The sequence below is a fragment of the Culex quinquefasciatus genome, chromosome 3, assembly GCF_015732765.1.
Source record: "Culex quinquefasciatus strain JHB chromosome 3, VPISU_Cqui_1.0_pri_paternal, whole genome shotgun sequence".
Lineage (NCBI taxonomy): Eukaryota > Metazoa > Arthropoda > Insecta > Diptera > Culicidae > Culex > Culex quinquefasciatus.
This window is the reverse complement of record NC_051863.1, coordinates 84,074,844-84,093,341: the sequence shown is the minus strand read 5'-3', so window position 1 is coordinate 84,093,341 and position 18,498 is coordinate 84,074,844. Positions and strand designations below refer to the sequence as shown.

General features: G+C 38.3%; 1 protein-coding gene across 3 annotated transcripts; it reads left to right on the top strand.

The window, feature by feature from the left end:
* The first annotated feature begins 6,363 nt into the window (after positions 1 to 6,363).
* Positions 6,364 to 12,474, top strand: LOC6034055 (lysine-specific demethylase 3A). Of its 3 annotated transcripts, none has more exons than XM_038263764.1 (11): positions 6,364 to 6,534; positions 6,791 to 7,172; positions 7,240 to 7,473; positions 7,535 to 7,711; positions 7,774 to 8,767; positions 8,834 to 8,974; positions 9,033 to 9,091; positions 9,155 to 9,393; positions 9,540 to 9,754; positions 9,816 to 9,946; positions 10,009 to 12,474. In XM_038263764.1, the coding sequence occupies exons 2-11, from the start codon at positions 7,092 to 7,094 to the stop codon at positions 12,268 to 12,270; spliced, it is 4,533 nt and encodes a 1,510-aa protein (XP_038119692.1). In that variant the 5' UTR covers positions 6,364 to 6,534; positions 6,791 to 7,091; the 3' UTR covers positions 12,271 to 12,474. The 3 variants fall into 3 exon arrangements, with proteins under 3 accessions (XP_038119692.1, XP_038119693.1, XP_038119691.1); XM_038263765.1 differs by having other exon boundaries at positions 6,364 to 6,634; positions 9,158 to 9,393; XM_038263763.1 differs by having other exon boundaries at positions 6,364 to 6,634.
* The last annotated feature ends 6,024 nt before the right edge of the window (positions 12,475 to 18,498 follow it).

The window sequence follows — 18,498 nt, the reverse complement described above, 5'->3', positions numbered from 1 at the left end:
GCGAGCCAAGGCGGTTGGGGCTTATTGGGCGGGGGCGACCCGCTGGCGGACCATCTTACAGGGGCGGCCGAACCGTATATGAAAGGCGGGTCGAGGGCGAGCCATGGCGGTTAGGGCTTTTTAGGCGGATGAACTTTATATAGGGGGCGGATCGGGTGCGAGCCGCTGGCGGACCAACCTACAGGGGCGGTTGAACCGTATATGAGAGGCGCATCAAGGGCGAGCCAAGGCGGTTGGGGCTTTTTGGGCGGTTGAACTTTATATAGGGGGCTGATCGGGGGCGACACGCTGGCAGACCATCTTACAGGGGTGGACGAACCGTATATGAAAGGCGGGTCGAGGGCGAGCCACGGCGTTTGAGGCTTCTTAGGCGGATGAACTTTTATATGGGAGGCGTATCGAGGGCGACCCGCTGGCGGACCATCCTATAGAGGCGGTTGAACCAGACAAAACGGCGTATGTGGGGCGGATGAACGGCGGGTGAAACATTTCGAGGCAAACCTGGGCGACCCCGGGGCGAGTCGCTGGCGGACCAACGTCACGATAAAAAAAAACTGATCGTGCGCCAAATTGTTGCAAATTTTATCCGCCTGCGGGTCACCCGTGGTCCGCCAAATCAAACGCCGGCGGATCGCCAGAGCGGTTTGGTGGTCCGCCAGCGAACCGCCGGCGGGCTGCCCAGTCAATGTGGGAACCCACATTTAAATTCTTAAATTCTTAAATTCTTAAATTCTTAAATTCTTAAATTCTTAAATTCTTAAATTCTTAAATTCTTAAATTCTTAAATTCTTAAATTCTTAAATTCTTAAATTCTTAAATTCTTAAATTCTTAAATTCTTAAATTCTTAAATTTTAAATTCTTAAATTCTTAAATTCTTAAATTCTTAAATTCTTAAATTCTTAAATTCTTAAATTCTTAAATTCTTAAATTCTTAAATTCTTAAATTCTTAAATTCTTAAATTCTTAAATTCTTAAATTCTTAAATTCTTAAATTCTTAAATTCTTAAATTCTTAAATTCTTAAATTCTTAAATTCTTAAATTCTTAAATTCTTAAATTTTTAAATTTTTAAATTTTTAAATTCTTAAATTCTTAAATTCTTAAATTCTTAAATTCTTAAATTCTTAAATTCTTAAATTCTTAAATTCTTAAATTCTTAAATTCTTAAATTCTTAAATTCTTAAATTCTTAAATTTTAAATTCTTAAATTCTTAAATTCTTAAATTCTTAAATTCTTAAATTCTTAAATTCTTAAATTCTTAAATTCTTAAATTCTTAAATTCTTAAATTCTTAAATTCTTAAATTCTTAAATTCTTAAATTCTTAAATTCTTAAATTCTTAAATTCTTAAATTCTTAAATTCTTAAATTCTTAAATTCTTAAATTCTTAAATTCTTAAATTCTTAAATTCTTAAATTCTTAAATTCTTAAATTCTTAAATTCTTAAATTCTTAAATTCTTAAATTCTTAAATTCTTAAATTCTTAAATTCTTAAATTCTTAAATTCTTAAATTCTTAAATTCTTAAATTCTTAAATTCTTAAATTCTTAAATTCTAAATTCTTAAATTCTTAAATTCTTAAATTTAAATTCTTAAGTTCTTAAATTCTTAAATTCTTAAATTCTTAAATTCTTAAATTCTTAAACTCTTAAACTCTTAAATTCTTAAATTCTTAAATTCTTAAATTCTTAAATTCTTAAATTCTTAAACTCTTAAATTCTTAAATTCTTAAATTCTTAAATTCTTAAATTCTTAAATTCTTAAATTCTTAAATTCTTAAATTCTTAAATTCTTAAATTCTTAAGTTCTTAAATTCTTAAATTCTTAAATTCTTAAATTCTTAAATTCTTAAATTCTTAAACTCTTAAACTCTTAAATTCTTAAATTCTTAAATTCTTAAATTCTTAAATTCTTAAATTCTTAAATTCTTAAATTCTTAAATTCTTAAGTTCTTAAATTCTTAAATTCTTAAATTCTTAAATTCTTAAGTTCTTAAATTCTTAAATTCTTAATTTTTTTTAAATTTCCAAACTCTTAATTTTTTTTAAATTTTGGAAGAAATAGAGTTTTTGATTGTTATAATTTCGAGGTTTTCGGAAATTTGTATTTACGAATTTCTATATTTTCAAACTTTTTGAATTCAGACTTGTACATTCGTTTCGAATTTTTACATTTAACTTTTATTTTAAACTATTGAATTTATAAAAAATTTAATATTATAATTATTATTCAATTCTGCAATTTTGAATTTCCAAATTTCAGATTTTTGTTGAAATTTTCTTTATTATTATTATAAAAAAGTTATTTGAAATTTCTGAAATGTTTGTTTTTTTCATATTTTTGAATTTATTGTTTGGTTGGATTTCAAAATATCAGATTATTATTGTATTTTCAGTAAGAACATAGGACACATTCTCCGGCAATGTACACCTTAGGATGAAATTTTGAAAAGCGTGTATGAGCTATTTGGATATTTTTCCTCGATTCTAGACTACTTGAAGCTTCAAAAATCATGGTTTTCATTAATTGAACTTTTGAATATCATTATGTACAAGTTGGTTAAGTTACGCAACAATTCGTGATAAAATCAGCGTTTTAAAACATTTTTCTAAAAACTCCTGGTTTTCAGCGAAATAAAATTCAAAAATTATTCTTTTGATTGCATTTTGTAGGTTTTTAGATGTACTAAACGGAAATGTCATGGATTTACAGTTTATCTTAAGTTAAATATTTTTTCAAACTAGTGTAAGTTTACCATTTTATTGCGTTGCAACGTCACGAAAAAGGGACAGTTGTTTATGTCAACAGAAAACTAAACATTCAATCATTTTGATATTTCGGATGCTCTTTGTACTTGGAAAGAGCTTTCAAATGCAACCTAGAGCGACTAAATTGGTTGTCTAGATCCAAAGTTACAACAGGTTTAAGTTTGCGTTGCAACGTCACGAAATTTTAAATCATATTGGTCACATGGCAAAAAGGTGTATGCGTAGTTAATTGTTGGAGATCAACGGATAATAAATATTATATATGTTTTATATAATGTTTCCGAGTCTATTTACAGAAAAATTGTACATGGGTCATTCACAAATTCCGTCACTTAGGTTTGTAGCAACTCGAAAAAGTATAAATATATAAAACTTGTTGAGTAAATCAAAATAGATCGATGTTCACAATGGGGAAAATTCTAAAACTTTCAAAAAATTATCACCTGGTTACTGGATGGCCCCTTTATGATAAACAGATTTAGGTGAGGGTGCATTCTAATACAACGCAACGATTTTTTTTATCGCCCACCCTTATGTAGGCCAAATTACGGTGAAATTCACCAAACAATAATAATCACGTGATTCGATTGATTTTTTTACAAACTTTTGTCACTTTGTTGACAACCCTTACCTAAATAAGTTGTATGCAACGTTTAGTTGTTTGCAATTAAAAATGTTATGTTGCGCAGGTAAACAGTTTTATTATTTCCTCAAATTTAATTTAAAAAGCACAAAAGTCAACAAAATAAGTTACGTTGTTTGCAGATCACCCCTTAGGGGCTATCAACAAACGATATGGGCACTTTAGTTATAAATTTCTGCCCTCCTGAAAACTCGAAGCTCCATACCTCCCTTCTAAAACTTCCACTTGTTTTGTAAATTTCCCGAAACGATTAAAATATTAAGGGAGCGTTCTTGCATTACGTAACAAAACATTTATATTTTTAGACCCCTTCCACCCCCTGGTAATACATTTCTGATACATTTTTGTATAAATCCTCGAACCCCGCCCTCCCCCTTGATATTACGGCGTTACGTAATGCATGGACGCCCCATTACATGGAGAGACAAGGGGAGAGTGGGGGGGGGGTCTGTCCTTCGTGATAATGGAATAATACAAATATTTTTTTTACTTTGAAAATGCTTGGAAAACTTCGTATATCTTACTGCTACTGTGAAAGCGGTATGAGGGAGGGGGGGGGGGTCTAACATGGGCGGGCCAATCAATTCACATGTCCTTGTACTGTCTATTAATGTCTTATAATAAAATCATAACCTACAGTTGCTCAAACTAACAAAAACTATGATTTATTTTGAAACTAAAATTTCGTGACGTTGCAACGCAACGAAAAACCCTGTTTTCAAAAACAGAGCGTTGCAACGTCACGAAATGTAAATAGTCTTTAAAAATCGAGGTTTGATTTTTTCGAAAAACTAATGATTGCATTCGATTTGTTGGTCAATTTTACACTAAAAATGGAAGCAGAACTCCAAATTTGCCGTTTAACAGAGCAGAGTTAATGGCGAAACATTAATTGGGTCAGGATTGAGAAAAAGTCACGCGTTGCAACGTCACGCTACATATTCCCCTCTCAAAAATAGAATATTCGCTTAAAATAATGTTTCAACATTGTTTCTTATAGGAAATTTAATGTACTTTCCGAATCTGTAATAACATATGTACCTTTTTAATGTATTTTTTTAGTTACAGCCGAAATACTGAAAAAAGAAAAGTCAAAGCGTTGCAACGTCACGGCGGAATGTGTCATAGATATTTGTTGGATTTTTGTCAAGTACTTCATCTTGGTCCCGCGAGTGTGGATAAATCAGACAGTGCATAATCCAGAGGTAGCTGGTTGGTACTAGCAATAAATTGTTGGTGACACGATGGCCGACATCTATAAAGACAACTTCTTTTTTTACTCCATTTCGACCAAAAAACTATATCTGTCCTTTTAGTTTCAATATTCTGCTTTTTGAGATTCGGCGGGAATTTTAAATACCGCAATATTACTAAATCAGGGACGCAATACTCGGTAAAAAAATTACCGAAATTACTCTGTAAAAATCAAAATTTACTGAGCTGTCAGTTGAATTTAGGAAATTTACTGAACTACGGTAAAAAAATCGCTGAAAGTACCGTACTTCAGTACTTATTTCACTGAGCTACTCAGTAAACCCTAGTTTCCGGTAAATTATTGGTACTCGGTAATTTAATTACCGAGTACTCAGCTAATAACCTTGTGTTTTACTGAAAGCTCAGTAAAGTTTCACCGAGTCTCTTATGTCATTTTGTAGCTGTCATTTTTTTTATTTGGTCGCTGTTGTCGGACATTTCTCTGAGTACATTCAAAAAAAAGTAATCTAAAACTATAAATTGTGACAAAATAACATGTATATGTCTTTTTATTTGAGAAAATTAAATTATTTACTATTTAGAATAATCATTTTTCTTTCAGCTCACGTCGAAGCTTCATGATCCGTTTTAGAAGGATGTCGTCATTTTTGCTATTGTTTAATAATCAAGAAAAAATAAGTTGTGATGTTATTGTTGGTTTGCCTGATTCTGAGAACTTTTTTGTTTCGATGAAACACCCTAATGTACATAGGTATTGTTTGTGAATAAATTTTGTCATCTCTTTGAATAAATAAAAGGAAAATAAATTCAATCCATAAAAAAAGCATTACCGTAAGCACCGTAAAAATTCAGAATATGTACCGAGTAACCGGTATTTTTTTACCGAGGTCCTCTGTAAAAGCTGAAACCAGCTGTCAGATTCGCGTTTACTGAGCTATCGGTAGTTTAAACTTTTACCGAGCTGAGTACCGAGCACTCGGCTGTTGAGATTTCGGTAAAAATTTTACCGAGTACGGTAGAAAAATCAAAGTGTGTACACACTTAGATTTTTCTACCGTACTCGGTAAAATTTTTACCGAAATCTCAACAGCCGAGTGCTCGGTACTAAGCTCGGTAAAAGTTTAAACTACCGAGAGCTCAGTAAACGCTAATCTGACAGCTGGTCTGAACTTTTACAGAGGACCTCAGTAAAAAATTACCGGTTGCTCGGTACATATTCAACATACATATTCCTAAATTCAACTGACAGCTCAGTAAAATTTGATTTTTACAGGGTAATTTCGGTAATTTTTTTACCGAGTATTGCGTCCCTGATTTAGTGTGTATATCCAATACAAAATAAGTCGCATTCAAAAAGGAAAATTACAATTCTTTGATTTTTTCATCAAAACATATTACTAACAAGCACCGCGCGAAGAAACGTCAAACGCAATCTTTCCGTTTCTGTTACTTTTCAGCTGCGTACCGCTTAAGAAAAATTTTCATGCAACACTGTGGTGAACATTATTTTGAGTGGCAAAATGCTGAAATTTGAACCAAAATCCAGGATATTTCGCTGTGCCGTTCCCCTCGGCATACACCGCTAAAGGTGGTGGTACCCAGTCAGTTCAATTCGAATTCTGAAACGGAAACTAATTAGATTCCGTTTCAAAATTCGAATTGAAATGACTGGGTAATATCGAGATTGCTCACCTTGCTCACAAACCAACCTTTTCATTTAGGATCCTGTTAAAGTTGACATTTCGAAATTCGACGAAGCTTATAAACAAGTAAAATTTTCTAAATTTCTGATTGTAAAATATTTAGCCTTAATTCATGGTTTTGCTGCATTTTCTTTAATATTCAAAGTGTGATTTAAGTCGTTGTGTTAAAAAGTGTCTTCAAACAATGCGGAACGATTTGGGGGAGGTTCGAAAGCTGAGCAAAACAAACACACGAGTGCAACTTTATAAATAGTTATATTTTGTTACATTTTGTAAAAATTGTCATTATGTCCTCTAAATCGAAGGTAAGTTGTTATTTTTCTGTGGAAGAGGAGTTTTCGAGGATTTTAAATCTCTTCCAAAACCTGTAAAATATAGAGTTATTTTGACCTCGAATAAAAACTGGTATAGGTTTTTGTGGACCGAAATTTGACCGAATTTCTTCTTCTAATTGTTTACAGGACCACGCATATGAGCTGATGCTTGGGCTTGGGCAGGACTTGCAGAAGCAAATAATGAAAATTGCTCAATCATCACCCCTGGAACCTCCGGCAACAGCAATCCCGAAACCGCCGAACATGGAGAAGAAGCCCTCCAACCCTCGCCTTCCTCGGCCGGACCATCTATTCCGGCTCCGGTTAGGCCTCAACAGTTTGAGAAAAGACGTTTGAGCAAGCATATCGGGAAGCTGTGGATCGCCTCAATTCTGAATCGGTCAGCAAACCGGGATTAAAGAACGTCTTCTCCCGGGCATCGAACAATATGACAAATCAATCCAGTAAACCCCCGGATGTTCCGAAACCGGCAGCTTCGAGTGTTTCATCACAACCATCGAATTCGATCGTAACTTCTTGGATAAGAATGCAAAAATATGCGATCGATCAACTAATTTCAATAATTTGCATTTCAGCCTCACTACAAAACTACAATTTACAACATAAATACGATCAACTTGGCGAGCCTGCTAAAAACGCAGCGTGCCTCTCAACCCGATTCCACGTCCAGCGCAAACTCTTCTTTGCACGCTCTGCTCTCTCCGAGCAGCTCGGCTCGCGTAATGGCCGAAAGCAGCAAGTATCGGCAAACGTACTCAAATGCCTACGCTAATCACCTGCTGGAGCTGACCAGGAACGCTGTGGAAAAGGTCTGTGATGTTGAGTTTTGTCTTGCAGACGAGTAGACGATTTCTTTTTGACTCTTTCTAGAAATCTGGAATGTCCAACGACTACATACCGATCAGTAACACCACGCAGCAAAAAATGCACATTACGGCGTCTTCGGTCGCCCAACAGAAGAAAATTCCGAAACCTCAATTACCTGGATCATTCATATTGAATGGGAAGGACGCAGAGAAATCAAAGGGAAGCAATGGAACAGCACCTGTAAGTTTTTTTTAAAGGTTTAGAAAACAACGCTTGATTTCTTTAAAATATTCTCTCCTCAGCCCGCGAGAAACCCTCCTTCTACAAAGAGCGAAATCGTTTTTACCACGCCAAGCAACGTAACAGTAGTTGCTCCTTTGAGTAACCCAGCGAGCCTAGTTCCGTCTCCGATGCCCAGATTGAAGCCTTCCGGTGTGCTGACGAATCGCGATGACAGAAGACAAGGATCAGTCACTCAGCCTTATCACGTCCACCAACATCTATCGTCACCTGGAAGCGCGGTGAAGACTCCGGTACCGAGTTCTTCCTCGCCCATTCTCGGTCTCGGAAACAGGCCGGATTTGACGGTGATTGTGAATAAACCCAAAATCACCTCCCCGGCACCGACCCACGTGTACGGAAAACCGACAATATCATCGCCGCAAATAACTCCTACAAGAACCTCCGGTGCTAACACGTCCGTTGGTCAGAACTATTCAACAGGTTTCTTCACCCCAAAAAGAGATGCGAACGTTCCGGCTAGCTCTTACCGTGAACCGCCTCCAGCTCATTCAGTTGCGTCAAAAACATCTTATCCGGTTTCCGTGATAACAAAAGCGCCACAACACAGCGATCCTGACCGTACGTCAACCCACGAGAAAACACCGTGTCCGAGTAAACCTGTCAGTATTACCGTTAAAGCTAGCGATCTCTCAAGAAGCGGAGATATAGATGGAGTTTTGAACTTGGACATCAAAACGACGAGCTCTTCTCCGGTCAGTTCCTGCAGCATCAGTGTCACTGATGTGAAACCCAAACCACCAACCGTTTCTCGCGACATCCCGTCGACATCGTTTCACACAGCAGGTGACCGAAATACTTCCTTGTACAACAGTCAAAAAGTTGTTAAAATCGAAAAACGGGTGAATTACGATGTTTGCGTGAACAAACCAAGCAGCAACACCGACTCTACGTCCAAATATCAACAGAATGCTGTCTGGAAGGAGCAACCAGTCGTGAAGACAGAAGCACAGCAGAAAAGTACCGGTGCCATCGATGAGCAGAAGCAAAAACTTTGTAGGTTCATATGCATATTTTGGGACGATGAAAGTAAATCTTACAGAAGTTTTCGAATATTTTCAGTGGAATTGCTGCACAATGCAAACTTTCAACAGCTTTATTCACAAGCTCACAAAGCTCACGCCAATGATGCGAAAACAGGTGGCACGGAGAATGTTGTCGTATCATCTTTGACCAAGCACATGAACCATATAAATCGTATTAGTAAGTCGTTCGTAACTATGAGTTGAACACAACAATAACTCTCATTTTCCATTTCAAGATATGGAGCTGTACAAGTATCGAAAAGGTTTGAGTGCAAACAGCGGGGATCACGTCAGGGTATGATCGGCCACGAACACTACAAAAAAAAAATACAAAACGCTGACAATCTTTGTTTTCCAGCAGCCACCGATCGATCCATTGGCGATAAAACGCAAAGATCCGACCATCAAACGGTCGGACGCGCCACGGCGAAAGCGTCCGAAGCTGGTGCGTTCCACCGAAGCCTACTTACAAAACGGTCCCTGTTACTTAACGGCTCCCCGTCTTCCCCGGTGCCGCGAGTGTGGACGGTCGGCCGCGGCCCGCTCGAGAGATGCGGCCAACATATTTTGCCGATTCATCGCTTTCCGGAAGCTCAGGTAAACGGGGCCACTTGCTTATACCAACGACATTGACATAGTTGCGAAATAACTGGAGATAGATTGGACCGTTTCAAAAAAAAAAAAACTCCACAAATACTTCCAGTCGTGCTGGACTACAAAAGATATTGTCTCTTCACCACCAGGTACAACGAGTCCGGATTTATGCAGGTGGCTGGATTTGCCGAACCCAATTTGGACCCGCAAAGTTCCGACACGGAGCTGTGGAACGCAAATCTTCAGAAGGTTCCAATTGATATCTCTGTGGAGAAGGCCAAATTTCTGCTGGGACAAGTCGGATACAAATTCTGTGAGCTGTTCCACCAGGAGAAGGAAGCCTTTTTTGAGCACATGTCTGAAGGTGGGATTTACAAGCAATACATGGCTAGTTGAAAGTAAAACTATTGTTTAATCATCCACAGACAAAACCATCGCTTGGAAGCAGTCGGTACAGGGCGTGCGAGAGATGTGTGACGTATGTTCTACCACACTGTTTAACTACCATTGGGTTTGCTCGACTTGTGGTTTTGTCGTATGTATCGATTGCTACAAGGTAAGTTATCATTGTTACCAAGTTATTCGAGTTAAGTAACAACTTCAACTCAACATCCGCAGGGTCGTAAGCATGGTGCGCGCAAGAACGACACTGGTACAAAGGATCGCGACGGTTACACGTGGCTACATTGCACAACCAACAAAGAACCCCACGCCCAAGATAAGCTTATGCTAACCCAGATCATACCGAGCAATAGTTTGTACAAATTGGTAAGGCAAATGCATGGAATATGCGCTTTGCTCGAGATTCCCCTCAATTGTGAATGTCCGCTCAGTAAGGAGTCGCTGTTTAGAAAAATTAAGGACAGATTAGAGTTCATTTATCCCCTGATGGTCGAATCGAAGGAAGGTGAAGACGGGGCCGTTTCATCTGCGGGTTCTACAACTAAAATGATTTCGATATCGATCAAAAGCATCGAGAGTAAGCTGAGTGAAACCGAAAGTGGGACCATATGCTGCAAGGTTATTTTTGGCAGAGAGCTGAGCGCAGAGAAAAATCCTCAAGCCGAAATGCTGAAGCGAAGGATCAAACAAAGCTACAGCTTCGAAGGCTTCCAGGAAGATATCAGAAAGGAGAGTTTGGAAGATTTTATCAAAGCATCGCCGCAAGCTAAAAATGATACAGAAAATGGTAGTATTCCGAAGGGGGGACCAGTTTCGGTGGAGGATAATACGAAGGAACAAAATACGAGCAACAACGTGGATGAGGCTTCCGCAACTCCAAAAATCGAAAATGTGCCGAAAGTTCAATCAGTAGACGACGAATCCTCCAAGGAGGGAGAGCCCTACAGTGAGGATCACCGCTTCAAGCCGTCGCCCAAACTCGATTGGAAGACTTTCAACATGATTGTTAAACAACTGCTCAAATTCGACAAGTCCATCAACATCTTTGGTCTGTTCGAGCAGCATTTAACCGAGAAATGTTCCGAGTCTGAGAGTTTGGTAGATTTCACGGCCGAAATTCAAGTGAATCATTCTAATCTACAGAGCTTCTTGGGCGACTTTTTGGACGAATTTGTCTTTTTAAAAGGTCAGAACAAGTCAGACAATCTCACGGATGAAATTTTGGAATATAACAAGAACATGAAGAAAAGTGTCGAGTTTCAGAACAAAGGCGAACGAGTCATGGAATTGAAAGATTCGGAACAGCTCTACCCGAATGTTGCTCACCAGTGGTTGTGCAATGGAAGATTGTTGAGACTCCTGGATCCGTTGAATGACAACAATTACACTACGTTCCACGACCAATGGGAGCGCGGTCAACCGGTGATGGTGTCCTACGTATCAGGTGCCATGGACATGAACCTTTGGCATCCGGAATCCTTCATTAGAGATTTTGGAGAAGAAGAGAACGATCTTATAAACTGTCTCAACGGCAAACTGGTTCGAGGACAACAGATGAAAGTTTTCTGGGAAGGCTTCGAGCGCATTGGATTCCGACTTCTGGACGAACGAGACAGGCCAATGATACTGAAGCTGAAAGATTGGCCGCCCGGTGACGATTTTGCGGAAATGATGCCCAGTCGATTCAACGATTTGATGAAATGCCTCCCATTGACGGAGTACACTCGTCGCGAGGGACGACTCAACTTGGCCAGCAGACTGAGCAGCTTTTTCGTAAGACCCGATTTAGGGCCGAAAATGTACAGTGCGTACGGGTCAGCGCTGCACCCCACGAAGGGCACCACAAACCTCCATCTGGACGTTTCGGACGCGGTGAATGTAATGGTGTACGTGGGCGTACCGAAAGATGCTGAACAAAAGTACCCGACAAAGGTACTGGACTCGATCGACTCGGACGAGCTGGACACATGCACTCGGCAGCGCATCCGCGAAAAGGGTGAACTGCCGGGAGCCCTGTGGCATATCTATCACGCAAAAGATGCCGATAAAATTCGTAGTCTGCTGAACAAAATTGAGGTCGAGCGGGGTGGAAGCATCAAAGCCAATCACGACCCCATTCACGATCAAAAATGGTACCTGGACGCCAACTTGCGGCGGCGACTCTTGCAAGAATACAACGTGGAAGGTTACGCTATTCTTCAGTGCTCGGGGGACGCCATATTCATCCCTGCCGGAGCGCCACATCAGGTACGTAACCTACACAACTGCATCAAGGTCGCAGAAGATTTTGTGTCCCCGGAGAACATTTCCTATTGCTTCAAGTTGACTAACGAATTTCGACATCTAACTAGTACGCACTCGAATCACGAAGATAAATTACAGATCAAGAACATCATTTACCACACCGTTAAGGACGCTGTGTCGTGCTTAACAAATCCCCTTATTTTGACGAAGGGAGATAAAATAGATTTATTGTAACTTTAGTTTTATGCCGATGTATTCTGACCAACGTTGGATATCTTAAATTGTTTATTGGGACATTACAATTGATTGTATAGTGTGGCGTTATTTACGTAAACCAGAAGTAGATATTTCTAAGAGAGTGCTAAATTTTAAGAACATAATTATTTGATGATGATTACAATAAAGGTTAATTTCAGCTCAAATAAGGGTATACAAAAAGTGTAACAGTCAACTTGTTTGAAAGAAATCCATTTTCCGCGACAATCCTTTAATTTTATTATTTTATTTACCATAACATAAAACATTGCTCTGATTTTCAATAATGGTAACGATTGCATGGTGGTGCTAACTTTACAAAATAAATTATGCTCATGTTGGTACCGGGACGCAATTTTGAATTTTCAAGCGGGGATAATGCCGCTACCATGATCCAAATTCTATTTTATGTACACTCCTTCAACGCATGCATGTCTCATTTTCTCGAAAGTGTGTCAATTAGGTTTTACGCCGACTCGGTTTTGAGGTTAGAAATTTAACAGCTTGGCTGCACTGTTTACATTTTTTGCACGTGTGTCTCTGTGAAAATGTGTGTGCGTGTGCGCTCGTGACGTCACGCTGTAAAACCTAATAGGGTCATAAAATAGAAGCCAGGGAGTAGACGACCTGTCAAATTCCATACAGATTGCTCCTCGGAGAGCGCCAACCTCTCATCATTTAGTACTTTGACATGTTTTGGTTTGAAGTGTCAATGTTGGTACCGATGAATTACCCTTTTATCGCACAAGTTTCATTTCGTTGAGGTAAAATGTCAATTATCAATGTTACCTATTTATGGAAATTGAAATAGAAAGTGCAAAAAAGGAAAGCAATAACGACCCCGGGTCTTTTGTGGTCTCTGTTGCAAGTTTCTGCTCATTTCTAGGCGTCCGAAGGTTATGTGTGGTGAGTCACCCAAAATCTCTTTTAAGCAAATGGACCAACTTAGGGATCGGCAGCCGAAGCCGCTAACCACCAAGCCACGAGGCCCTCCCAAATAGAAAGTGATTTCACTTAATATATTGATCATTTTCTTGATGAAACAATCGTTAGAAGCATTTTAAATATTATTATGCCACTATTATTTACTCGGCTACCGGTCTGCAGACCTCTCGATGTTTGGTAAACCCACTGCAGCACTAAACTGCTGCTCCAGTACACCTCCGGAAGCCGCGCTAGCTAGGCACGGCCAACAGTAAGCTGTTCCAGGTCCCGGATTGATGCTAACAAATCGCTAGAATGCAACCAGATAAAAGTGGTTCACCGATTTCTGATCAACGAGACCGAGGCGTTTACCTTAGTGTCCGTGCCGGTATGGTCCTTCAAACAATCACGTAACCCGAGCCGAGTGGGAGGTCCAGCGGAACCAACAGGTGGCTGAAGTGGACCAGAAACGACTGGCTGAAGAATCAGATCCGAAAAATGTTCATAATGGAACGGTTGTTGGCGTACGGCTAGTATGCAGATCGGAAGGAAAGAGGTCAAGAAACAGCTTTACGAACAGCAGAACAAAGGAGAGGGAGCGATTTCATGGGGCGTTCCTTTACCCGCTCTGGCTTGCTTTCGCTGCCGCTGCTGCCAATTTGAATTTTTTCTTGACCGATTCCTTCCAAAGTGCGTAAAGCGCTGAAGGAGGCAAGGGACACGGAACGGAATAGAGGCTCGCGTCCAAGCGAAAAAAGAACAGGGCAACATTTATTTCAATATACATATTTTTAACTTCTTACGGGTGCAGGTTGGTTAGCTGGCAGCACGTCGATCAGTTGCGACATTCCACAGGAAGTTGGGTTACTTCAGTCGCCGGTGTATAGAGAAGGTGATAATCTTTTGATGTGATCGTTGACATCTCCAACCGTGTTGGAACATGGTGCGCCGAATAGATAAGCAGTTTGTAAATTGAACCGTGGACGACGGGAGAGCAAACAGGAAAATCTTGGTGGCGACGTCCCGTAGGAGCTTGTCTCTGTTGCAAGATATTTTTCAAAATATCTGTGTAGGAGGAAACCAATGTTTTCTTGTTATGATCATCATAACACTCTTTTGGGACCATCCACAAACCACTTGGACACTTTTCTTGGAAATCCCAATCCCAAAAGTGTCAAACGAAAAAGTGACCAACCACCGGGGGTTGAGTGTACTTTAAAGGTGAAGCCGTTGATAATTTTCGAAGAAAATTGATCATCACTCTAAAATATTCTGTATTAAATTCAATTTATCGAATTTCTATACCAATATGAATCAACATGTGTCGATTGTTGCCTTCTTGGAGCTACTGAAGGAATTTTTGATCTAAATCAAATGTGTTTCAAAATTTATACTATTTTGTGTTACAATCATTGACGTCCTAGTTGGCAATCATTGTTTAATGATGATTTCCATAACTTTACAAGGAATGGGATAATCGTTGCCAAAAGGTATCAACGCATGTAGGATACTATTCTGAACAACTATTTGAAGGAATTTTGTCAAAATATTGATAGCAACGGAAAATTTATATCTTTGAATGAAAAATGATGGAAGTCTTCACGTTAAAGTTTTTCGCGGTTTTCGCTCGTCTCCTGTTTTTTTCTGCTGGCAAATTTTGTGAGGTGTTTACAAATTTTATGAGATGTGTGTTAAACAATCACCGCCATATTGCGAATGATGTGCGGTAGGCTGTCACCCCCCTGATATATTTATTGTCACCCTAAGGGACCATCCATAAACCACGTGGACACTTTTTTGGAAATCTCAACCCCCCTTCGTGGACAATTGTCCATACAAAAAAATCTTTTTGTATGGACCGTGGACAATCGCCATACCCCCCCCCCCCCTAAGGTGTCCACGTGGTTTATGGATGGTCCCTAAGTGTGAATCAATCGGACCGCGCACTGGACTCATAATCCAGAGGTTGATGGTTCGAATCCCGTGGAGGGTGCTCTAAAATTCTTAGTAAAAGTGGGAGAATCCGGTTCCTTCGCTCCGTGCCGTACTCAAACACTCGGGCAGAAGCAGCTCTGCTAGAATATTTCATGACTGGGGGGTGGCGTAGTCCTTGTAGTAAAAAGAAAAACACTAGTGGTTGGTATTAGAGACCCTAAATAGGTCCATAGTTGGTAACAGAAATAGTTGCCGACAGCTACAGTGAGTCAAATATTTGTCCGTACCCCCCCGTACGGGAAATGTTTGTGATATAAAAGTACATAAAATTCGACTAAAGTGCCATGTTTTATACATCAATCGACGCGACAGAATGTCCTCTTTAAGACACTGTCATTGGATTTGCAAAAACTTTTTCTTGAAAAATACAAAAATTGTTTACTGAAAAAAAGTCAAAAAAAGAGGTCAAATAATTGTCCGTACCCCTAGTAAAAGTACAAAATCTGATCGATTTAAGTGAATTCATTTATGAAATGTTGTTTCAGTGTCAAATACTAGTACCTTTAGCCAGTTTGTGACAACTTTGAACTTCTGATAAGTTTGTTTAGTTAATTTATATTAAAAATTGGATTAAATTTAGTTTTTAAAAGTAAAACTTGTCAAAACATTAGTTTATAAACAACTATTTTTATAAAATTGCTATTTTGTGTTGTAAGAGTCTCTATTGAACAAGTTTCAACAATATTTGTTCAAAATATACATTGATTTCATCTTTTTTATTGACATTTTTCGACCAAAGATACTGTTTCGGAACAATACCGTTAAACAATCCGGATTGTCCCGGAACCGGTTCAACCCCTCGGGGGGAAATTTTGTGGTGATCAGATAGAGGACAAAAAACCCACCTCTTGCAATTTGAAGCATCCAATTTCGTCCACTACAGCCCGATTACGATTCCCTAGTCTGAAATTTGAAATTTTCAAATTCCCCAAGCAAAACATTCTGACCCAGAACGGTACAGAAATTCTCAGCACGGAAAGTGAAAATTTCAAATTTCAGACTAGGGACTCGTAATCGGGCTGTAGTGGACGAAATTGATGCTTCAAATTGCAAGAGGTGGGTTTTTGTCCTCTATCTGATCACCACAAAATTTCTCCGAGGGTTGAACCGGTTCCGGGACAATCCGATTGTTTAACGGTATTGTTCCGAAACAGTATTTTTGGTCGAAAATGTCAATAAAAAGATGAAAACAATGTATATTTTGAACAAATATTGTTGAAACTTGTTCAATAGAGACTTTACAACACAAAATAGCAATTTTATAAAAATAGTTGTTTATAAACTAATGTTTTGATAAGTTTTACTTTAAAAACTAAATTTAATCCAATTTTTAATATAAATTAACTAAACAAACTTATCAGAAGTTCAAAGTTGTCACAAACTGGCTAAAGGTACTAGTATTTGACACTGAAACAACATTTCATAAATGAATTCACTTAAATCGATCAGATTTTGTACTTTACTAGGGGTACGGACAATTATTTGACCTTTTTTCACTTTTTCAGTAAACAATTTTTGTATTTTTCAAGAAAAAGTTTTGCAAATCCAATGACAATGTCTTAAAGATGGCTTAATTTAGGAAACATGCCGCGTACGATTGATGTATAAAACATGGCACTTTAGTCGAATTTTATTTACTTTTAATCACAAACATTTCCCGTACGGGGGTACGGACAAATATTTGACTCACTGTATAAACTCAACTAAATACTCGTTTTAAATATTAGGCTTAAATTTTTAAGGCCCAATTTCATTTGTTTTATGTTTTTATATTAGAATAAATTATTCTTTATTCTACTGATAAATCGCCTAAACGGAGCACCGCGCCAACAACACCGGCTGGATACGAGCAAAGCGGAGGAAAGCGAATCAGTATTATGTTTGGGTACGTTCTGAATGTGGTGGTTGTCGCGGTTGTCGATTCTGAAAAGTTGATTTACACTTTTACTGATTCAGATCAAAGTGAAACACTGTAACTGTTCAGCGGGAAGAACTTAATGTGCAAAATTAATTCGGGAAGAACTTAAATCTGATGAAAACAGTGCAAACGGTACAGTCAATGATAAATAGCCGCATTCCTAATTTAGCCGCATTCTACATTTTCAGCTGCAGATGTCTACGCAGTGTCAGCGTTGTCTTGCACAGAAAAATATAAACGAAAAGACGAACGTAAATAAGAAGAGAAAACAATACCGGGTTCGTGCAGTGCGTTCTGTGCATCATAGTGCTATAGACAAAAGTAGAATAATCAATACAAAACGGGACGAATCAATAAAAACTACACTTTTACGTAAAATTATTATTAATGTTAAGTGTCTAACAAGTGAAATAATATTTCAGTGTGTAGATACAGGGAAAAAAACGCGAAGAATAGTTTTAACGGATCAGTTTACAATGTACTATATAATGTGAGTAAAAATAAATAAAAAAGTGATCTCATGGTAAAATAACACAATAAAATGGCTAGCGAGGCAAATGTTGTTAAAACTGTTACTATAAAGTTAAATTGTCATCAATAATTTTGCCAAGTGATCAATTCAAAGCAGCGTTGTCAAAACTTGACCAAAGCCGATCCTAAAGTAAACAGGTAAGTCTATAGAGTAATAGTTTAGTTACTGGAGCAAATAGTGACTTATACGAGAGTTAAATCCACAAGTAAATTTACACAATTGCAAAAATATAGGGGCAGGGGGGCAGAATTGCCGCCTAAGTAAATAGCGACAAAAACCATAGAAAAACATACTGCCGCTCAAATCAAGTCCGTCCCATATGTAATTTCGTCAATATTGAGTTAATGATGCAGTTTGGCTCAAAATCATGTAAACTATCAGGAAATCTAATAAAATTTAGTAGTTTATTCCAGAAAACTGTAGCAAATTTCACTTTTTTCTGAAATTCTAACACTTAGCCTTATGGGCGGGACAAATTTGTTTTGCGTTTTTCTCGGCTTGCTGTTTTTACATATGGGACGGACTAGATTAGAGCGGCAGCATACATATTTTTGAATTCAGTGTAGAAGACTTATGCTTTGGGATGTTCCCTTCAATGCTGTATGCTTGGTTGATGAAAAATAACTTTAAACTATTTTTGATGCACTTTTAAAAACATATTTTTTCTACTGCTTCGGTAGGAAAAGCCCTCAAAGCAGGAAGGCCAAAAACCTACATCATTTAAATACAATATACAATAAATTTTATTGTTTACATTTTTAAATATCCGGTCAAACTCCATTGGTTTCCACCGGTGAAGGAGTTTGGTTGATCCTGGCAGAATGGGTTACCTTAGAAA